At 47.3% G+C, this 23,870-nt stretch overlaps 6 protein-coding genes across 6 annotated transcripts; 4 read left to right on the forward strand and 2 right to left on the reverse strand.

The window, feature by feature from the left end:
• Positions 1 to 153: 153 nt before the first annotated feature.
• Positions 154 to 4,977, forward strand: SAMD00019534_116480 (hypothetical protein; the record flags this gene model as incomplete). Its single annotated transcript, XM_012893057.1, has 8 exons — positions 154 to 499; positions 599 to 1,252; positions 1,319 to 1,618; positions 1,698 to 2,030; positions 2,134 to 2,541; positions 2,666 to 3,091; positions 3,178 to 3,978; positions 4,037 to 4,977. 8 exons carry the CDS (start codon positions 154 to 156, stop codon positions 4,975 to 4,977), a joined length of 4,209 nt encoding a protein of 1,402 aa, XP_012748511.1.
• Positions 4,978 to 5,030: 53 nt separating this feature from the next.
• Positions 5,031 to 5,984, reverse strand: SAMD00019534_116490 (hypothetical protein; the record flags this gene model as incomplete). Its single annotated transcript, XM_012893058.1, has 1 exon — positions 5,031 to 5,984. One exon carries the CDS (start codon positions 5,982 to 5,984, stop codon positions 5,031 to 5,033), a length of 954 nt encoding a protein of 317 aa, XP_012748512.1.
• A 948-nt stretch (positions 5,985 to 6,932) lies between these two features.
• SAMD00019534_116500 (hypothetical protein) lies at positions 6,933 to 7,370 on the forward strand (the record flags this gene model as incomplete). Its single annotated transcript, XM_012893059.1, has 3 exons — positions 6,933 to 7,030; positions 7,108 to 7,259; positions 7,327 to 7,370. Coding segments are annotated over 3 exons (294 nt in total), but the record flags the coding sequence as incomplete, so codon positions are not given.
• Positions 7,371 to 7,761: 391 nt separating this feature from the next.
• Positions 7,762 to 12,122, reverse strand: SAMD00019534_116510 (hypothetical protein; the record flags this gene model as incomplete). Its single annotated transcript, XM_012893060.1, has 4 exons — positions 7,762 to 7,928; positions 8,014 to 8,128; positions 8,212 to 11,690; positions 11,768 to 12,122. 4 exons carry the CDS (start codon positions 12,120 to 12,122, stop codon positions 7,762 to 7,764), a joined length of 4,116 nt encoding a protein of 1,371 aa, XP_012748514.1.
• A 1,609-nt stretch (positions 12,123 to 13,731) lies between these two features.
• Positions 13,732 to 17,259, forward strand: SAMD00019534_116520 (hypothetical protein; the record flags this gene model as incomplete). Its single annotated transcript, XM_012893061.1, has 3 exons — positions 13,732 to 13,807; positions 13,927 to 15,313; positions 15,378 to 17,259. 3 exons carry the CDS (start codon positions 13,732 to 13,734, stop codon positions 17,257 to 17,259), a joined length of 3,345 nt encoding a protein of 1,114 aa, XP_012748515.1.
• Positions 17,260 to 21,070: 3,811 nt separating this feature from the next.
• Positions 21,071 to 23,736, forward strand: SAMD00019534_116530 (hypothetical protein; the record flags this gene model as incomplete). The annotated part of the gene is made up of 2 exons (XM_012893062.1): positions 21,071 to 21,334; positions 21,415 to 23,736. 2 exons carry the CDS (start codon positions 21,071 to 21,073, stop codon positions 23,734 to 23,736), a joined length of 2,586 nt encoding a protein of 861 aa, XP_012748516.1.
• Positions 23,737 to 23,870: the final 134 nt, after the last annotated feature.

Genomic DNA, 23,870 nt, shown 5'->3' on the forward strand with positions numbered 1-23,870 from the left:
CCCCAGTCAGAGGTTTATCAATGAACACTTTTGGGTCCAACAACTACCATCTCCATGGTATAACATTATTACCTACATTGATCACTTTCTCCATCAACCTATCATTATAACTCAAAATTATTAATTAATTTATTCAATCAAAGAAACAAAGAGATGAATCCAATCAGTACATTGATATTAGTACTATTGTCGATCAGTTGTAGTTGTATATCTGGACAGGTTGTTAGTACATTGGTAACATTGGAGTATACAGCAACAGGTGGATGCAATGAAAAGTTCACACTTATAGTTGCCAATCATAGTAGACCCATTACATGGGTCAGCATTGAAGGTGTTGGCAATGCCAGCTCCCTCTACTCCTTCATGTTTGGAGGTCTACAATACATCATGTGGAACAAATTGAATGCACCTCCAACTACAGGTGTCGTCCCCTACGTCGGTAACGCCACCGACGATCTCAACCAATCCATATTCTATAGTCTGCGATTCAGTTGTCCAAGTAAGTAGACAGGTTTGATTGATTGAGTGTTTGAGTGGGCCGGGAATGATTCCATAATCAAACCATAAACTAACTCAATCAATCAATCAAACAATCAAGGTCCATCAACTTTAAATGTCAACATGTATAGTGGACCATTAGTGAGGAATAGAGTGGTACCAATGATGTATCAAGCTCCAGGATATACTGATGGATTCCAGACAATAGTAAAGGTGAATGATCCATTCCTCCCACAATATGGAACATACCTGTGTACGGCATTGGGATACACTTGTCAATTGTTCACTCTGAGACCAGACCCACAACAAACAGGTACCTTACTTCAATTGGTAGTTTATCCTCAATTCACATTGTATGAGTTTGATAAATATCGATTGCCAATCAACATCACGGTCACCAATGCTGGTCGCCAAGCATGGATAGTCTTCCCAGCACTGGTAACAACATCAACGCAACAGACCCAGTCCGTCTTAACATTCAACTATAACGTTGGAACTGGTGTCATTCCAACAAGATTCAATCCAAACTATGCAGCAATGATCACTCATACACCTGGCGCCACATACTTCCTCAACCCCAACTCTTCAAAAGTCTTGGACTATGCATATTTCAAGGCTATCAAACCTGTCCTTAGCTTACCCGATGGATCCCATCACACCCTCGCACTCTCTTACATGAACACCATCAACATGATGTTGCTGGAAGCTTTAGACCGGCCCATATCCATCAGCAACTACACAGTACTCACCAAATGTAAGTGATTAGGATCAGTCCTGGAACCATTCCGACTCACCCAATCAATCAATCAATCATATATAGTTGGACCAAATTCTTTGGCAAATATAACAAATATTATAGGATGGCCTAATAATGCGAGACAGTTTACATCAACGTTTACATTGCCAAGTTATGTGAAGTGCCAATATTCATTCCAAGGAACATTACAAATAACTGTATTCGACTTCGCCTATCCATTTGGTGTGGTCAGCGTAGCATCCGGTGGCAACACAACATTGTCCTTCACATATTCTGTCTCAAGCTTCATGCAAAACTACATACTAGGTATGGACTGTTACTTTGCCGGTCTCACCATCCCTCTTCCACTTCCTTCAAACACAAGTAAGTATCACTCAATCAATGACTCATATACTCATACTAAATCAATCACTAACACAATCAATCAATCAATGACACTCAGGCGATAAGCAGTTCCCAATAGTCCAAACATTTGAATTAGTTCCACTCAAGGACAACTTGTTCTTACTTCGTGCGAGGATCACTGATGATATGTGTGGATTCTCAAGATGGCACTTGATATTCTCAACTGGAGAGATATATGATGTGGACTACCATGACCTGTATTCTGGAACAAACTTGGATGGACAGTATGAGAAGTTGATCACACTCAACAATCAAACTAATGAGATACCAAAGTTCTACATGTTCCTCGTGGACTATGCTACCAACACTGGTCCAACCGATCTTGGATATGCACTCTCTAACCTTGCTCAAGGTTTCTACACTGGAAATTGTAAGTTGATTAAACCTGGAAGAGGCCTGGGGTGGGCTGGAATGATTCCATCACTCACTCACTCAATCAATCAATCATTCAATCAATCAATCATGATATATAGACTTACTTGGCGCTGAAGACTTGACAGTGTTCTACTTTGACAAGTATGTGATGGATGTCAGCAATCAGACAATGGAGAACAAGTTGTACATCAGGTCACCAAAGATCAAACAAGGATGGCTGTTGTCACTCTCATATGGTGCAGTTGAGGAGAACTCTTCATATCTAAACTATGGATCTTATGATGTCAGTCTTGACCTTTATATCATAACATTCACTGTACCAGCGAGGACTATGACCAGACAGATGCAATACTACATCACATTCAGAAACCTTAATCTGTACAACTACAACTACTCGCCAGACCGCCTATCAGCAGTACCCAACATGATGGGAACGTTCCTCATCGACAGTGATCAACTTATCAAACATTTCCCAAACAGCTCAGTGGTCAGCATCAAGTCGACATGTAAGTTCCCATTTATGTGGCCACTGGTTGGCAACACGGTGGTAACTCGCCAGACGCTCAACCATGAGTGTCCCCTAGTCCACTCACTCACACATATTTTCAATCATTCAAATAATTCAAATAGATGGAGATGAAATGCCACCCATGATTACTAGTGTCAAGGCGATACCAAGTGTGATGCCAGTGATGACAGTTGCTGGAAATATGGAGATTGGCTGGAACTTGACGATTGAGGACCAATTGAATGGTTTCGATCATGGTGTTATAAGTGTGATCAGTGATGTGGATGGATTGGAACGTATATTCATTATCAACTCTGATAATAGGATTGATGGTACAGAGTTGTCTGGAGTCTATCATGTACTATTCAATGTGACCTCTGACTTCCGAGTCCAGACATTCTCCTTCCGTGACATTGAGCTGTTTGACCATTCAAATAACCACGCCACCTACAAGTCATACGAACGTCAACCAAAGACCATCTCACCTTTGGCCTACATACTACAGAGTCCAGCACTGGTCAATGAGCTCAACATCAAACTTATTGGAAGTAAGTAATTCAATCACTAAATCACTCGCTGAGTCAATTAAGAGAGCTCCATCACTAATTAGAACTATCCCAATCAATCAATATAGGTCCAAATGATGTTACACCGCCAGTCATTGAGACAATGGAAGTCATGACACCAGTAGTGGACGTGGGATCTACTAATAGATTCGTCAAGATACTCTTCACAGTTAGGGATGTTGGTGGAATGAGTCAAAGACACTACCCAATTGTATACCTAACAGGATATATATTCGAGACTTTCAAGATACCTGCAGCTCTAGTCCATTATGACAATAATGGTCTCTACACATACACAGCTTCAGACGAACTACCCTATGGCTTTGCTGCCACAAGTGCCGGACCAAACAGTACCACAACCAATGCATATATATCAGTCTATGGATTGATGGATAAGAGTCAGAATATCAATGGATACAGCAATGATATGTTGCCAAACAATGGACAGGTGAACAGTACTGTGGCCATTACATTCACTCACACAACACCAATCATTGATGGATACTGGCTTGATCCCATAGGTGCACCGATCATCACTGTTTTTGGAAGGAACTTTGCACCAGATGTTGGTATGGGAGATATCGTGTCGGCTCGTGGCAACAACTTCACCAGGACATTTGTATCGAATGTGATAGCCGTGTTCAGCTTCACCATGGCAACAGTGAGTCCACAAACAACCATGGTCGTCTACCTCAAGAACTACAACGATGTATACTTCTCCAATCAAGTCACTGTAGTCTATATCCCACCAGTTGTAGTACCCAAACTCCTCTGCCCTGGTACTCCACAATGCTCCAACCACGGAACATGCTCTCCAACCTTTGGATGTCAATGTTATAGTGGATATTATGGAGATGATTGTTCATCACGTATGTTCACTTTATCCACTCAATCAATCAATCAATCACTAACCCATCAAAATTACAGAGGCTGTCCCATACACTCCAGTGATCAATCCAGATAATCCAACAACAGTGTATACATTCAATACGAGTGGAATGACGATTGTTGGTGAGATTGAGATTGTGAGAGTGAGAGTGTTGAGTCAACTTGGTGAAGAGTTGGCATCATATCCAATCAATCAATGGAATGTTTCCAGCACAAGTACGACAAACTATTCATATGACTATGTGTCTGCCTTTGGACCAAAGGATTCGGGCTCCACGATCAGGGTCAATGTACGATGGTTCACAAAGGATGAGAACATAACATTCGCAGGCGACGTGCTCCAGATGAAGAACAATACGATCAAGTACACCATCACACTGTCCAACTTCGCATTCCCAAGTCAGTTGGATTCAATGCAAGTTGTGATGCGTGCCACCATCAACACCACCGATGCCAACTCGTGCTCAGTCCAACAATACGGCTATGTGGATGGTGATGCCAGTGACTTGTACTGGATGCGTGTCAAGGTGCAGAGTTACAGTGTATACGGCCACTTCATCCAGAAGGCGATGGTTGATGGCAGAGTGTCAGCCGTTACGAACGTGTTGCTCAACGACACTGTTCAGACTGTGAACGACACCCAATCATCCCAAACATTGATCGGTATCAATGTGCCCTGCTTCAACGATCGTGCCATCTTGGACCCAGACTTCCAGCTCCTGTTGGACGTTGACGATGCAAAGGATGAACCAGGTGCAGTTTGCAAGTCACCATCATCGCGCACTTCGGACAAGGGACTGTCTGCACTGGCCATCGCTGGTATCGTCGTACTATGTGTCGTGATCGTGGCTGGTATCACAGTGGCCTTGGTGATCACACTGAAGAAACATCGCAACCAAAAGAATGAGGTCAATAGGATCAACATCAAGTTGAACAGTATGAGCGAACAAAGTAGACATGATGCGGAGAAGGTACAATAAACAAACAACAACAACACTTTGTTATTGTTAAGATCTTTAAAGACAATAGTCACTTATCCAAGGTATGTCTCGGAGCCTTGCTCAAGTCCAGTGCAATCGTTGCAGCATGCGTTTGGTGCGGCACAACCACCAGCCCAGAAGCTGATGCCACGGGTCGACTGCTGGCCGACCCATCCGATGGTCTGCTGCAACATGGTGCCCTTGAAGCTGTCGCAGTTGGGCGAGCCGTCGCATGAGTAGAGACTGACGACCAGGTGATCTGGATTGATGGGTGGGATGTTGGCCCAGCTGGCACCAGTCAGATGCTCGTCCCAGTACTGGGTGGCGTCGGGCAGCGAGCCGTATGGGGAGGAAGTGACCATTGCGTTGATCCAGTTGATGAGGCCCTCCTCGAGCCACTTGGCAGACCACAGGGAGACGGAAGTGAGGTAGCCGGTGCCGGCGCCAGTGTCCACGGTCAGCAGCGAGGTGTCTGCTGCGGATGTCGAGTTGTCCATGGGGAAGACGGAGCGGTATGCCTTGACGAATGCGTCAAGCTTGGGTGTGGAGGCTTCGTTCTCGTAGTCAATCTCAATGCCTACGCCAAACTGTTTGGCGATGGCGGCGGCGTTCAAACCGAGGGTCACAGGGTCCTTGCCCAAGGCGTCGTCCCACTCGCCCGACCATGACTCACCTCCGATCGAGAACATCACAGACAGGCCCTTGGACTGAAGGTATTGGACGAGTTGGAGGGTGATTGCAGGGGGAACGGCGGCAACACCTTGGGTCAGCACGTTGATGGGGTTGAGGAATGAGAAGATGAACAGGTTGGCAGTTGGTTTGCCATCGCCACGGTTGACCACCCAGTCCAAGTAAGAGGTGTTGACGGGGGCTTCCCACATGCAGGCATCGACTCCACAGTGCCACAATGAGTAGACCTTTCCCAAGTTGGATGGGGTGGCTGTTGACATTGTCAACAACAATGTGATTGTCAATGAGACAAGCGCAAGGTATGAGTATAACTTCATTCTATATTTGATTGATTGATTGATTGATTGATTGATTGTATGATTGAATGAATGAGTGAACGCAAGTTGAGGCCTTTTGTAATGATCGGATCATTCAGGTCAGTACAGTTCACTCTTGGGTACCGTCGATCCCAATCTTTGCGGGCAGTACAAGAGGTAGTAGGAACATTAGTCGGATAGGATAGGTTGGCTTGGTGAGCAAACAAAGATATTTTAAGCGAATTGATGGGAATGGATTGGCATTGGGCAGTTTCAAAAAAGTGATGGTCAAGGACACCTTTCTGCGGTTGATGGGCACGAGTCAAGTGCGGATAGGATTGAGTTGATTCTTGGATACCAGGTATCCAACATCGTCGGGGATGGGCAGATTTGACATGATCAATCAAGTCAAGATATTACTTCATGTAAGCGACTTAAAAAAATGTGACCCTCTAGCTAAGGTCATGTTGTGATCAACATCAAGATCTAATGTTTACCACAACCTCATCATTATCTTCATCAACATCATTACACAACAAAATCCAACTCAAAAGATATATATCGCATGATGCTGTTGGTGCTGCTCTTGATGGACCTATGTGATTTATTCTGTAGTAATAATATTAGTAGTTTCGAGAACTCTCCATAAACAACAATAATAAAGAATAATTCATTATCTACATGTAATAACTTTGTGCGTATATTATAACTAGTATGAATGAATGAATGGGGATGGAGGGAAGAACATCTCTCCCTCACCCCAAGTGACACCAATAATACTTGAACAAAAGCACTTTACTTTGAATAGTTTGGGTCACAATCACCCACCTTTCATCTAATCTGTTGTCAACAGAACACACACAAGTCATTAATCAGTTCACTCTCTTTGATGCTAAGATACCTTGTTAGATATAGAATATAGATATAGAATATAGATAGAGATAGATATACACCAATCATATATTGAAGATGATGAAAAAGCTTAATACTCAATTCAATGCTCCTCAACCAAAAGAGCCAACAACTCCACAAAACAATGCCAGCATATTGGTAAACCTTGTAAATAAGTATGTTGCCAATGATTGAACGAATGATTGATTGAGTGAAGGATGAGATCTAATCAAAAAGGCTACGTACACAACAGTAAGAACATCATAATGAAGGATGGAACATTCAATTTGGTCAATGGCAAGTTGCCTCTGCTACAAATCGCCAGACAGTTCCAGGTCAAGGATCTAGTATGGACTGATTGTGATTATATTCTGAAGCCAGATGATCAAGGTCTAAGTGACATTGGTATGTGTTGTCATTGATTCATTCCATTCATTCATTCCATTCATTCATTGACACAAATACTATACAGCATTCACAAGCATGCAGAAGGTCAATGTAACAGGAACACCATTGTAATGTACAACACATAGTTGCGGGCAAGCAAGCAACCTATAAACTGACCAGGTAATTGATCGATCAATTGGTGACATGTCCAAGTTTACAAGTAGTACAATACCAATGCATGCTTGGCTTGGCTCTCTATTTATTATTAAGTTTGTTTGGGGTCGTGCGCTATGTATAGTAGGTGAGTAATGAATGGTAGAATGGGGAATAAATAGGTAATGTATATATGGATTGGATAGGTAGATGGTAACGCTCGTCGACGGGCGGAGGACGTGTGGAGTTGGTATGGTATGGAATGGAATGGATTATTATTACACATGACTGACTGGATGGATTGGAAGCTGGTGTTGATGAAGTGGAGATGGTGGATAAAACGCTAGAGGAGGAGAGGTGGAGGGTATTACAATGTTGACAGGATCGTTTCCAGTCTAGGTATAATATCATCGAATGGTGGTCTGCTGTTTGGATCTGGCATCCAACACTCATTGATCAACTGAACAATTGGTTGTGGTGCATTCTCCATGCCTCTAGTTGGTCGATTACCTGCAATAATATATCTTGGAATCTCTGTATTTGATTGATTGATTGGATTGATTGATTGTTAGTACATGGTGAGTGTTCCAGGAGGACTGATCAGTCGCGCGACACATACCCCAGTTATTCTTAAACTCAGAGAATGGAATCTCTCCAAGGATGAGCTCGTAGAACATCATTCCAAACGAGTAGACATCAGCTGACTTGTCGTATGATCTCTTGTCCAAGATTTCCTGTGTTTGATTGATTGATTGTTTGAGTGAGCATGAGTGATTGGATGATTGATTGGATGATTGAATGGTCCATTGGAACTTACATTGGCCATGTAAATTGGAGTACCGATACCGGATGTAATCTGCTCACTCTTGATCTCATTGATCTCTTTGCTTGTACCAAAGTCAGTGAGCTTGACACATACTGGTGCGTCCGCGGCAAGACTGACGACTAGGATGTTGTCGGGCTTGAGATCACGATGTAGGATACCATTGAGATGCAAGAAGTTGCAGCCCTTGGCCGTGTCCAGACAGACGCGGATGATCTCCTTGAGAGTGAGCTTCCTGTTTTGTTTGTAAAGCACCTTGCCCAAACTGCCCATGGCGATGTACTCGCTGACCAGACAGAGGTTGACGCTGGTCTTGACCGAGCCGACGAACGACACGATGTTGGGGTGACGCAGCTTGTTCATCAGGTCGACCTCGCGGTTCACCTCCTCCAGCAACTCCTTGGACAGGTTCTTGGTCTTGAGCATCTTGACGGCGACCTCTTGGCCACGCCAGACGCCACGGTACACAACTCCAAAGCCTCCCTCACCAATGTTGTCGTAAAAGACGATCTCCTCAAAGTCGATCTGCGTGCTCAGAACACTCTCCAGATGCAGGAAGAGGAATGTGTGGCCAAAGCCCTCGACTTGAACGGCGAACTTCTCCATCAGCTTGGTGGTGCACAGCAGCTCGGCGGTGAACGTGACCGTGGCCGATTTGCCGGCCTTGAGTGTGATCATCTTCTCGTCACTGTCGATGAGAGCCGACGACGACGATGGTGGCAAAAAGATGTTGACGTAGACGTTCTTGTCGGTCTTGTTGGTGATCAGCACGTAATCCTTCATCTGCTGGTTGATCTCGCACTTGTTGTTGCCCATGCCAAAGTCCAGACGAGTGATGCTGAATGTGAGCGGGAAGGTCGCGTGCTCAGCAGCGTAAAAGTGAGACTCTTGGATCAGAGAGAACACATCGCCATGCAGGCGGTACTTGTCCTGGTTGATCACTGACGAGTTGGATGACTTGAGCATTGAGCGACTGGCATTGGGTGAGCCCTTGCTCGACAGACGTCTGTTGTTGTTGCTGTTCATTGGCGATGACGAGGAGCGTAGCTCGACATCATTCATCCTCTTTCCGGGGCTGGTAGTCATGCGACGTTTGCGCCAGAGTATGAAGGCGACAATTGCCGCCACAATGATAAAGAATCCGACGATTGGGATGGCAATCTTGATTGCCATATTGCTGTTGCCACTGCTGCCGCCACCATTGGTAGGTGTATTGATGGCACCCATCGATGCGAACGACGCGCCCACCAAGTAGACGTTGTTGCTGGACGACCAGTAAACGGTGAATGGCTGTGAGTTCGAGTGCATGACTGTCGTAGTGAACACCGAGGTCTGGACGGTGGTGTTGGACTGCACCTTGCCCAGAGAGACCACCATTGGGGTATCAGTGTCTACGCCCGTACCGATGACTGAGTAGAAGCCTGGCGCTGTCACGAGGCCGGGCATGGCAGGAGTCTGCCAGTACACAAAGTAGAGATTGAGTGTGAGTGCCTCGTTGGCTGGCACGGTCAGCTTGGTGTTGGTAACTGCTGTCGAAGACGACACACCAGTGGAGAACGTGGCAAAGATGGGATCGCTCGAGAGTTCTGATGGCATGTTGGTGCTGGGCAATGCGCTCTGATCGCATCCATTGGTCGAGGAGCATGTGACAAAGCTCTGTGAGGCGCCATTGTTTGGAACGCTGATGTCGCCAGTGGCAAAGCTCCAGCCGCGGTAGAAGCTATTTGTGGCGCCCCTCACGGCAACGATTGGTGCAAACTCGACGCCGAGATCCGACTGCGTGCCGGCCGTTAGCTGGACGGACGACCTGAAGCGGTAGGTGCCGATCGGGAGCATTGGCGCTGTGGCACAGCGTCCGTTAGTGTCGACTGTGACGCGTACCTCTGGTACCTTGCCTTCGGCCTCAGTGAACACACATTGGTAGTCTGGAGAGGCATTGGCAATGGTCAGAGCCAATGTCGTCGTGACATTGTCATTGACAAACACCTGGGCAGATGGCTCAGTGCTGAGCAGTGCGAGTGGAGATAGCGTGGGACGGATCACGGCCATGTAGTTTGTCGCTACGACGTGGCCAAAAGATCCGAGCTGGCCGGTGAACGAAGTGCTGTTGGCGGTGGACAGGAAGTTGACCTGTGCACTCGAGTTGATAAAGGTGGCGGGCGAGGCATAGGTAAAGTTGGACGACAAGGTGATGAGTGTGTTGACCGCGCCGTACACAATGCCGCCAGTGGCAGCCGAGAAGTTTGAGTTGGAGATGGTCACCTGGCTGTTGGGCAGGTTGAGCAACAGTGGCGTCTTGAATATCAGGTTGCTGAGCAACACGTTGCCACGCTCAGCCGAGTCGATGGCGATCGAGTACTGCGACGAGCCAAGCTCCTGCGCATTGACAATGTTGAGTGCTTGGACGAATCGTGGACCGCTGGCGGGGTACCACTGGCTGCTGCCGAGCATCAGGTCAAAGTTGTAGCCAGTGACGGATGCACGGTTGGGCAGGGCGACGTAGGAGAACAGGGCACCCTGTACATTGCCAAAGAACAGATCGTTGTTCGACTTCAAGTCGGGGCTGAGCGTGGTGAACACGTTGCCCTGGGCGCCAAAGTCCATCGTCTGGTAGTTGTCCTTGCGTGGCACAAGATTGTGGTTGATGGGGAAGTAGACATTGCCGCTGGACTCGATGTGCTCCGTGCCCCAGTCGGCCAAGACCATGCTGGATGCATTGCCAATGAGTATAGAGTTGGTGATCTTGAGACTGCCGTGGTGCACACCGATGACGGCGCGCGAGGTCGATGTGGACTGCGAACGGATAAAGGTGTTGGTAATATCGAGCGTGGCGCCAAACGCGACGTCGATGCAGTTCCTGGAGCGCTGGTTGGTGCCGCCCGCCGTCGAGTTTAACACAATATCGTCGTATGGCGATGCGGTGGTGAGGGGCGCGCAGTTGATCACGGCGTTACTAATGGACACCCTGGAGTTGTTGGCAAAGAAGTAACGACCTCCCGATAACGTGCTGGTTGATCTAAGGTAGCCCATGTAGAAGGGGCCGCCTGACGTACCCGAGATGCTCGCGCAGTAGGTGAGAGCGGTCGTGGCCGGGGTGGTCGAGATCACCCCCATGTTGGCGTTGTAGAGCGTGACGGGTGCGTTTGGCGCGGACTTGAACGTGGTGCACACGGATGTTGGGTCTGTGGTGTTGGCCTTGGTGGGCAACATCTCAAACTTGTTGTTGGCCAGGTTCACTGAGACGTTGCCACCGAGCGCAATAATGCCTGGCGTGAACTTCATCTGATCGGCATAGATCTTTTCGATAGACTCGCTAGTCGTTGACGAGGTGATCTTCAATGATCCTCCATCCATCACCACAAGCAATACTGTGTTTGGGACAATCAATCCATCTTGCTTCAAAGCCTCTCCATAGATGCACACCGCGCTATATGGGAAGCCAGTGAAATCAAAGTCCATTGTCCAGGATATGCCTATACAATGTGTCAGTGAATGATGTGTGAGTGAGGGCGAGGGCGAGGGCGAGGGTGGGGTCGCATCGTGAGCTTACCTTTGGGGACAATGACAAAGGCTTTGGTTCCTTTGTCATTGGATGAGGTGATGGTTTGGGAACCAGCTTGGGTGCAAATGTTGGGATAGTAGACATCCTTGAGGAATTGGTAGTTGGTGGTGTCGGCGGGCAGAGTGTCCCATGGCGCCAAAAGGCCAGTAGCCACCGATGCTGTATTATAAGAGTCGGTGGACATGTTCACTTTGAAGAACATATCCACGTCAGTCAATCCCTGAACTGTGTTGGTCCAGGATGCCTGTACCATCGACGCTGCCATTGTTATCAACACCAACAACAGCATCACAAAGTTGTTTGGTGAGCCCCTACCTTGTGGGGCTGCACTAAAGTATATCATGCCTTAAAAGAGTGTTAAGATTCGTTTGATTGATTGATTGATTGTTTGGTTTGATTGAATTGACAAGTCGAATGATAATGTCGATTGATTGATTGATTTGAGCCAGTCAGCCAGTCAGCCAGTCAGTTGTGTTGAATGTGTTGATTGAGTCGAGAGTCTAGTCGAGACAAATCGTGATTCTTGATCAAGTATTGTATCTAACTTCTTGTATTGTACAACTAAGGTGTATATTACTACAACTACTACAACTACTACACTAATACTAATACTAATACTAATATTACTTTGGTTGTGTTTTTAGATCAAAGACAAGAACAGATCCCACCACACACTCACACACATACTACGACTTGTCTGAGACCTCTGCCCTTTGAAAGTGAAACTGACTTGGATATGTCCAACTCTAAGACACACACACAACACCAAAAACCTTTTGCGATGAAGATTTTTTTTGGTTTTGTGATCATTAGGGGGGGGTATGATGGTGCCTAGGTGGACCTACCTTGCCTCCTATTCATTCATTCTACTACTTCGATTCAATTGATCTGAACTAACGTTTAAGGATGTATGTGGTGATAGTTGAGTTGTGTTGTTTATTCAATCGTTCCTCCCTCTCCATTATTATTATTCATTCAATCAATCAAACAAACAACAGACAATCAATCAATCAATCAATCAAACATAAATGTATAAATATATAACTTATTTGTTAAACAATGTTTAGCCAGAATAACTTAAAAGTATGTTTGACGGAGAAGTTGGTTGGTTGGTGTTCTGGTCATAGTTGAGTGAGATCAAAAGGGGGTGGAGACATTACATTCGCATTTTATCATCGGATAGAAGGAAGGAATCACCGGGCCTAGGAAGGGGCACATGTCTATGTGATTGGTGGTGGATAGCCCACTGCGAGTGTTTCTTCAAATATTCAATCAAGATGATGCTGCAGGACCAGACCTGACTTATTACAAAAGAGGAATGTTCATAGCGGGACATGATCATGATCATCAACGTGTTGTGGGCAAAGACTGGTGGTGAACACGCCCCTCTCAAACACACGCCTTGGACAAACAAACAAACAAACAAAGATCAATCGCATTCGCTGGTCTGGTCCAAGGTGTTTGTTTGGTGAAGTTAGTTAGATCCGGACCTGTGGGGGTGGTCCACGCCCCTAAGCAACACAAAGATCTATGATGGGTGGCGGGGGTGGGCGACCTCTGTTGATCAACTTATTGTTGAGAAAATATAAAAAAGATTTGAARGGTGATGCGGAAGGTCTCCAAATGAGGTTTTCTTTGGTCTCTTCCTCTGTCTCTCACTTGGTCTGAGCTAAACACTTCATTCACTCACCTCCACCAAACTCTCTCAATCATCTTTGCACACACACATAATAATAATTATATTCATTCATACATACACACAGAGGTAGATAGAAGTAGAAGGCTAACTGCCCTTTTCTTCCCCTTCCCTTTATTATTATTATTATTATATTATATTATACATACCTTGTATCATTAATTTTAATCTGTTGTGTCTAAAACACACGGATCGACCGACCGACTTAGTGACCGACACAAACAATCACACATACATACATATCGACAAATCAAAAATGTTGTCCAACAAGATCAATGTATTCTTGTTGACTGCTGTGTTGATGACACTGATGTCTTTCCCCAGTCCAGCTGGTATGTCTTTATCAAAAAAAAAATCAACCCTTGCCCTCGCCCTCGCCCTCGCCCTCGCCCTCGACCCTCAACCCTCGACTCTCGAACTAACCAATGTACCAAATCAATTAATAATATAGCATCACAGGGAGAAGGACCAAATTATGACTTTAGCTTGAGTACTCAGGTCAATATCTCGGGAATGATGCATTTCCAGGTTAACTACTTCCCAGATCTATCTCCACCACAGTACACTTACTATCCAAACTTGGACAATCCCTATTACAATTACTCATATTATACACTGCCATTGACGAGAAGACAGTACCGCTTCTCCACACCTGGCTCCTATGTATATACGCTCACCAGCGACACGACAGACACGACGCCACCATTCGTCTTCCCACCACCCGATCAATTCTTTGGCTCCGAATGTCAGTTCTTTATCGATTCGGGCGTTACGGTGACGATCCGTTACAATCCAAATCTATACACAGCACCCGCATTCATTGTCAAGGCTGGTGGCACTATCATTCTGGACCCTAACAGCGACGTGTATTTCACGCCCACCCAGCTGGTGCTCGAGCCCGGCTCATCTTTCATCTCGCAGCCCAACCCAACCGTCAACCACACGATTGCGCCCGGCTTCAACTCGGTGCAGACCTCGTTCTACAGGTGGATCGACCCATGGCAGTCGACAACCTTCCTCTGTCTCGGCTGCAACATCACCATGATCAGCTCGGACGGCGCTATGGGTGTGCCAGGCGCGTTCGTCGCTCTCTTTGATGACATCTTCTTGTGCGCCACCCTCGTGCCGCCCCAGACCATCAGCTACTTCAACAACGGTCCCAAGACATTCCTCGCACAGACCTCGCAGAACGACTACTTCCAACTGGACCTCTTCACCAAGAGCAACCTGTTCAACAACTCTGGTACTACCGGCTGGTGCTACGACTACCACAACAAGATGGTACCCGCACCCAACCGTCTGGCCTTCATGGACTACACTAACCTGTACGGCACGACATTCGTCTACCACGACGAGCTGAGGAACGTCCGTGTGACACCCGTCAAGAACATCTTTGCAATGACCGTCACTGGCCCCGCCAACGTCGTTATCAACGGAGTCTACTTCTCTGGCGTCGGCATCACCAGTCCCAACACATTCCAAAACTCCATTCTGAACCCCAACGGCACTGCCACCCTGGGCAAGAACATCGCCGATCGCTACGGAATCAACTTGCTGCACGTCCAGAGGCCCGTGTCCATCACCAACTGTGTGTTCACCGATCAACAAATGATTGACAGCTCATTCCTCATCAACTTCACCGGCTACCTGGGCAACCCACCCCTCCCCTCACGTTTCCTCCTGGCTGCCAAGCGATCGTACGGCATCATCGCCGGCAACTCATTCATTCTCAGAACACCCAACACCACTGCCATTGGTCTTCTCCATGGAACTGAGAGCTTCTACTTCTACGGAAACTCCTTCACCACCAACACCTTGGCCAAGGTCACCACCGCTCCGTAAGTTGATTGGATCGCGACAACCCTCGACCCTTGACCCTAACCCTTAACTCAACCTCTTTAGACGCGACTACCCTGACTTTGCCCCAGGCAACACTGGTATCTACTCAGTGTCACCATTCTCCAAGTTTGACTACAACACATTCGAGGGTGGCTTTGTTGGTGCCTGCATGCTCTTTGAGCCATTGCAGAACCGTGCTCAGCTGTTGGGCCTCACCACCGAGTACCTGGTTGGCAACTACTCTGGCCAGGTCATCAACAACAACGATCCATCATGGGTCACCTGGAACAACTTCCTCTACTACGGCGTCACCAACCAGTACCACTTCCGTCGCGCCATGCCCCGCATCCGCTACCCCATGTCGGCGCCACCCCTCACCTTCCGTCAGTCCGGTTCGTTCTTCTTTGCCTCCTTCGGTGGCAACAACGACATTGTCGACTCGTCCACCAACTTTAACTACGAGCTCGTCTTTGACAACTGCAACATCACCAAGAAGATCCGCCCCACCATCCTGTACGGCGATGGCACCAAGATGTTCAACCTGCCAACGTTCGTGGGCACATACCGCGGTATGACCTTTATCAACACCAACGTCACCTATGGTTTTGGCCGCTTTACCAAGGCCAAGGTCACCGGCATGGTCACTCTGATCAACACCCGCATCACCGACTCGGCCGACATTGCCTCCGTCTTTGCCAACGTCGCGCCACAGCTGTTTGTTCTCAACTCGGGCAGCACGATCGTCGACAACACTGCATCGGCTCCACTCTCGGTCAACTTCTCGATGCCAAACCCAGGCACCCCACTGCCCGCCGCCGCCGTGAGCCTGCTGCAGAGCATCGACACGATCAACAGCTTCAACTCGACAGTCTTTGTCGACGACCAGCCAGTGTCCACCAACTTCAACGCCAGCAAGGGCATCTTCTTCAGCGACTCTGTCCAGGTGCCATGGACCCCTGGTTACCACAAGCTGCGCACGCGTCACGTGCCCACCTACGTTGTGATCAACGGTGCATTCGACGTGCCACAGTACTCGCTCACCTTTGAGGCTGGCTACTTGACCAACGTTCTGGTGCCATTCAGCTACGCCTTCTACCTGGGTATCGATGTCTCTGAGCCAACAACAGTCCGCAGGACCCCATTGCCAGTGCTCGGCAACTCGTACACACGCTGCCAATGGATCAGCGCTTGCCAGCTGTCTGGCGGTCGCTTCGGCAACTTCTCCACAGCCCTCACATCGATCTCCAACAGCACCACAACTGTCTCGGATGCCGCGTCCGTGTCCATGCTCACCACATACTATGGTGACGACGCTGGAAGCACCTCGTCCATGACCTTGACGCTGCCCCAGGGCTACTACCAGGCCTTCTTCTACTTCACCAACCCAACAGCCGTGCCTGCCGCCAACCGCGTGCAGACCACCTCGCTTCCACGTTACTCGGTGAGCATCAACGGTCAGTTCCTCCCACCCCTGACCACCTGGCTGTCACCCTTCCAGCAGTTCGTCGTGTCCGAGCCATTCCTGTTCAAGAACGAGCAGGCCACTCCACAGCAGTTCGTGATCAAGTGGGGCTACACTGGATCATTCATTCCACTGGCTGGCGTTGAGATCAGATCATCGATCACCACGCCCTTCCCCATCCCCAATGACCCAATCACCACGACCACCACCACCACCACCTCAACTACTAGTACATCGACGACCTCAACTACCGCCCCCGCCACTACCTCTACCACGTCCACGACCACTGCCACTACCACGGCAGAGGATCGACTACCGGTCAGTCGACATCGACCACTGGGCGGCCAGACCACCACTGGCGGCACGACCAAGTTCATCTCACTGGTGTCGACCATCACCACCAGACACAGCTCATCGTCCACCCTTGCTGTCAACATCGTCGTAATCATAATCTCAATGATTGCCACTATGTTGTTCGTGTAATAATAACAGTATCCAATTAATCCCATCCATCCATCTTTTTTTCCGATCGCTTCATCCTCCGATCATTCATTCAATCAATCAATCAGATTAGGCAGCCATTCGACAAGGGTTTGCCATCCCATCCCATCCATCCATCCGGACGTCCACTCAATCAAATAAACAAAGACCATACTTATACCAAACAATCGATTTATTAATCAGTCCAGCCATCAAATAAGGCAACACAATCAAATGGGTAGTGGTAAACATTTGGTTCCTGTGTGTGTGAAGATGCAAGTGATGATGAAGATGATGACACACCACACCACACGATGCAAATGTAACATCATCGGTGATCAAATTGTTTACCACTAACCCATTGAATGAGTTGTAACTTTAACTTGCACGAAAGAACGAAACGAAAAGAATTAGGGAGATCAAGTATAGTCCCGAAAGTGCAAAGATACATTGTGTGTATTAATCAATCACATCCGAAGGAGGAGGAGTCTTGGGTTCTAATGTCGACTAATATTATGAGTGAGGTGGTCAACATTTTAATGTCATCATTGGTAATTGGATGGTCATCACCTCATCACAATCGGTGAAGTGAAGAGAACCCACCCAGGTTGTAGTACCTGACCAACCGAGCGACCGACCGATCGGTCACACAAGATGGTGTTGGTTCGTGTCATCACAATCGTTCAACCAACCATCCACCATCACCCATTGATGGTGGTGGGTCAAGTTGAGTTGAGTTAACAAATCACGTGGCTTTCGATTTGTGAATCGGAAAAGTGATCACTTTGCGCTACTACTATTGTGTGCTTATTATTACAACAACAACAATACAAATGAGTAGTTTATAGTAATACTTGTACCATTGTGTACACATCTAGATCACGAATGGGCGAGGAACCCAATGAAGGACCTCATTCGTGTTCAAAAAAAAACTCAAAAGATATTTGATGGATAAAATTTTATCCGAGAATCAGGCCTTCGACCCCACAAACCATAAACTAATCTTTGCAGCCCACTCTAAAGTGAGTGATTGATGAGTGAGTGAGGGGTGGGTGATGGGAAGTTTGATGGCTCATTTCATCCACCCACCATCCAAGTCGAAATGAGTGAGTTCCTGATGGTTTAAGTCGCTGTCACTCACATCCATCACGTCCATCACATCACATCCCATTCACCCACAACAACAATATGACCAACCACTCACGGCGCCGGCTGGTAAACAATACTTGAACAATAACAACGACTCTGCAAAGGACCTACTTCGCCATTTCGGCCGATGGGACCTGATCAAAGATGCCTCGCTTGCATCCCCCTACTACGTTCATTCATCCAATCATGTCCGACACCCCATCACTGTTCCTTTGCTTCAAAGACGACTCTCCCATCCATCATCTCCTACTCACTGATAAATGTTGAATGAATGAATAACTTCACGCGCTACACAAGTGTCTCCGCCAGGCGGAGAGCGACAGTGTGGGTGGGGGCTTGGGTAAGGGTCCACTTATTTATCCCTTTTATGTTGACAATCTATTCCTTTATTCGTTGGATATCATATCATACCATCTTCATTCATTCATTAACATTATATTCATCTCGTCGTCGTTATAACAGGTACAATATACGTATCAACAACATATTTTATATTTATTTATTTATTTATTTATTTATTATTTATTCCATCCTCCACCCCCTTCCCCATCAATCACTCACTCACCCAACATCATCAACCCAACTCAATCAACATCATTGTACATACCTTCAGTTTGTCAACTTCTTCTTCCTCTTCTTCCTCCTCCACTTCCCTTCATTCTTCTTCCTCTTCCACTCAATCAATCAATCAATTAATTTCTCAATTCATCCAACCCTGCCCTACCCTACCCTAACCTGCCCTACCCTACCCCAACTTGTCCATAACATCAGACACTTCCATCCAAATCCACAAGTTCCGTAAGTGTTGTTGCCAATAATAACATCAATCTCTAAACTACCTTATTCAATCAACTTCCCTCCCTTGGAAACTACCATACTTCACTTTATGTCCTCCACTCACTCAATCGATCAATCAAACTCAAACAACTCAACATACACCCATCCACCCATCCATCCATCATCAATTACTTATTGTGTATCATCCATTCGTCCATTCAAACACCCAAATCATAATTTATCCACTTTATTCCATCCCATCTTTGACTGACTTGCCTGACTTATTGACTCGCTCTGTCGAGTCGTCGTTGGGATGTGGGTAAAGGTGTGTTGTGGCGACACACCCACAACCCACCACGCAGAGGAACGACCCAACCGCGGTCTCCAATTAATAATGCCGCCACACACAGAGAGGTCTATGACCTCCATCGATCAATTACCAAATCTAGATTTGGTATAAACGATTCCTTTAAAACTGGAGGTTGTTTAATTGGCGACATGCCTGTCCTCTTCCTCATGTCCCAATCAAGCCATGAGCGACCTGATTTGGTCCTTCGTTGTTTATCATGCCCACTCACACGTTTTAGTTTGTTTTTAGTTAGTTTTTGTTTTTAGTTTCGTTTGGGCCGCCTGACGTGAGTGAGTGAACCTGATGGGCCTCGACGAGTGTGTGTTTCTTTGATGGATGCAAATCACGCGCCACTTGTAACCTTAGTCACACACATAGCCACGCACACATAAATACCCCCACTCACCACCAGCAACCCGTTTGATTTCATTGACACTTGGGCTCACACTCGCCGTCCTGTCGCCTCCTCTGATGCAGCAGCGTCCTTCGCGTATAACAATAACAACAACAACAAGAAGGTCATCACCAAGCAAGCAGCAGCATCATCACCATCGCAGAAGCTGCGAACCAATCATTCAATCATTTGATTCAAGCAAACAACTTCTTGTCTTGTCCTCCTCCATCCATCTCCATCTCTACATCTCCTCTCTCTTTTGTGTGTGTGTTGTTTAGTTTATTAGTTTGTAAATGGTGTAATACCCTTCACCATCATTCAATCAATCAACTACAATCAATCAGTCAATCAGTCAAGGCCCTCAGTCCAGACCGACACTCATCACTCATACACACATACACACTCACTCTCAAGGTCTTGACTTCATCATCATCATCAATCAACAACAGCAACAACAACCCCCACACGTCCATCCATCCCATCTTCTCATAACCAGACACGTTTAGTCCAGAACAGAACCCCCCCTCAAACACACACATAAACATACTTCCTGATCACACACACAAACACACCCGACACATCCTCAGCCCCGGCCCCAAGCCCATGCATCATTCAAAAGTTAAGATAGATAGATAGATGAACTAACAGTCTATTTACCATTTTATACCTATAATATATTTCATACTTTAGCAGATATCTTATCATATTCATATTCATATTATATATATATATTATTATATACTATTTATTCAATCAATCAATCAATCAATATTTGTAAATATATATTTCAACACTGCAACAACTTCAACAACAAATCACTTGGTTCAACACATAGACATAGTCATTGTTTGTGTGCACTATATCATATCCTGAGTCCAATCAACTCAGATACCCAACCTGTTCATTATCCCTACAGCGTCCACTCATCCAACTCAATCAATCAATTAATCACTTTCCAAAAAAAAAAACAAAAAAACAACCAAAACAATTAATTAATATATATTTACAATTATTATTTATTTATTATTATTATAACAATATATATATATATATTTATAGTATACTATACACCTATTATTATTATGGGACCAGTTGACATTAATAATCCATCTTCATCACATCACCACGTTAACTTCAATATCAAAATGTCAGCGTCACATGGAGGAGGCCATCATGGCCACCAGCAGCCTCATCATGTAATCAAGGAAATTACAAACAATGCCAATAACGCCAATAATGATCATGGACAACATGGACATCATCAACAGCAGCAACAACAACAACAGTCGCAACAACAACAGCATCACAACACCAAGTTTGTGTTGAACAATAAGTTCCAGGTGCCTTACAATCAGCACTGGGCTTATGCCAACACATCATCCAACAACGAGTCCAATTCCATTGACAAGGTATGTGTGATATGGAATGATTCCAGCCCTAGCCCCAGCCCCACCCCCACTCATACTAACACACTCACCCACACACATAGCTCCCACTATCATTGCCAAATATCCCGTCACTGATCGGAGGCCAACATCATGCCATCCATATGCAGGGCGGTAGTAGCAGTGGTACATCGGGCTTTATCCAGTTTTCCCAGTTCCAACCAGAGTCTGCCACTTCCAAGCAGCACATACTGGCGGGCTGGGAGGATGGTGCCAGTGGAGGCCATCACTCATCAGCGCCATCATCTCCAGAGTCCAGCAGCAACTCAAGCGCCACAAACACAAACAATAGTAGCAATCAATATCAGATACAACATGGAGGCTACGCGCAACCCCAATCACAGCCACAACAACAACATCAACAACAACCAAGCCACTACTCCACGCCAAACTCATCGCCCAACACATACGCAGGAGTGGCCACTGCCTCGTCGCAGGGCTACTCGACATCGACATCGAACGCGACAGCGTTTGGCCACGCACTCTCTGACGACAATGAGCGCGAGAGCAAGAGGAAGACTTCATTCAAATCCGTTCCAACATCAGGTGGCAGCGGCGGCAACGAGCCCGTCCAGCAGCAACAACAACAGTTTGCCATCAACTACCAGCATGTGTACCAACAGCCACAGCAACAACAGCAACAGCAGCAGCAACAACAACATCAGCTACATCACGAGGCCTCGCAGCCTTCAAAAAAGATCAAGCAAACAACTACATCTGCTGCTGCCGCTGACCTGTCCACTAGCTTCTTCAATACGCCACCACCCACCATGTTTGAAACGGATCGAGTCTCCTCACTCAACTCATTCTCCACACTGCGCGCACTCACTCACGGAGAGTCGGCACCAGCACCCTCGCTGTCCATGTCGCTGCCCGCGTCGCCCATCCATCACCATCACCACCACCTTCATGGCGTCTCACCCATCATGCGTCCACTGAGCCCTGACTCGGGATCGTCGCTGCTCGCTCTGCAGCACCACCAGCCCGTGCACCAGCAGCATCAGCATCAGCAACAACACCTGCCTCAGCAGCCACCCGCGCTGGCCATGTACCACCACCACCACAACACCGCGCAATCCAACAGCGGCGGCCACATGAGCCACACTCACTACAGCGCGCCATCCTCGCCCAACCACCACCCAATCAGCCTGCCACTCTTGTTGACCGCCAGCCAGAGTCTGCCCGGCACACCCACACGCTCCGCCTCCATGGCCGACCTGTCGACCTCATCTTCCATGCTCGTGTCGCCCATTCACCACACCCACCACACTGTGTGCAGCTGTCTTGCCGCCAAGCATGTTAAGCCCAATGGCGCCGAACCTGGCAGCAAGCCAGGCTCGCCCGGCTCGTCCAACAACACGGTCGAGTGCGAGGAATTCAACGTGCCACTCGAGTACTTTGAGGAGTGGATGGAGACCGAGGGCAAGCTGTCTGGCGTCACCTACATCAAGTCGGGCGGCAAGGTCATTGGCGCACACGCCGACCGCAAGACACTCAACCTCAAGAGCGAATACGAGAAGCCCCGCAACGGAGTCGGCATCCGCAAGACCAAGCGCGAGCTTCTCTGGACCCAGAAGTACGTGTGCTCGCGCGCCGGCGCTCCTAAGAAGAAGCCCTCGGCTGCCGCTGCCGCCGCTGCGCTCGCCAGCAGCGACGAGGAGGGCAAGGACTCCACATCCACCTCATCCCCAGTCTCCACCGCGTCGACCCCACGCAAGAAGTCCGTCTCCAAGAAGTGTGGCTGTCAGAGCCGCATCGTGATCTCTGTTTACGCCGACGACAAGTCGCTGGCGGTCGTGCGCAAGATCGCCGATCACAGCTCGCACATGACCCCCCAGCAGCTCGAGTTGATCAAGCTCAACCAGCACCGTCACTTCTGTCTCGTGCACCAGGGCAGTCTGCTACCCCACCACCATCACCACCTCAGCCAGCCCTCCTCCTCCTCCTCTTCCTCATCACATCATATCAACGTTGTACATAACATAATCAATCATTCCAATACCAACAACAACCATCATAATGTAAACAACAATAACAACAACAACAACATCCACACAAGCAGTGACAACATCCACTACTTCCAAACAAGTTACCAGCAGCATCAGCAGCAGCAACAACAACAGCATATGGTGGAATCATTCCACTCACCTCCTCTGATGGCTCAGCAACACCAGCACCAGCATGCCCAGCACCAGCACCAGCAGCAGCAGCAATCACCTGTGACCTTCACAACCAACCCACCAAACTTTGGCCACCATCAGCATCAACACCAGCAACAACAACATCACACGATGGTCAAGAAGGAGCAGTTGTCCATCAGCGATCCAATTCATTATCCACCGCGTTTCAATCTCAATTCCAATTAATTCCAATTATCATCATTATTGTATAGAACAATTCCAATCCAATCCAATCCATTCCAATCCATGTCAATCCAATCCAATCCAATCAAAGTTGTTCTCCAGTCCATCATCATCATCATCATTCATACATACACAAA

Source organism: Acytostelium subglobosum (assembly GCF_000787575.1).
Source record: "Acytostelium subglobosum LB1 DNA, scaffold: scaffold34, whole genome shotgun sequence".
In the NCBI taxonomy this organism is placed as follows: domain Eukaryota; phylum Evosea; class Eumycetozoa; order Acytosteliales; family Acytosteliaceae; genus Acytostelium; species Acytostelium subglobosum.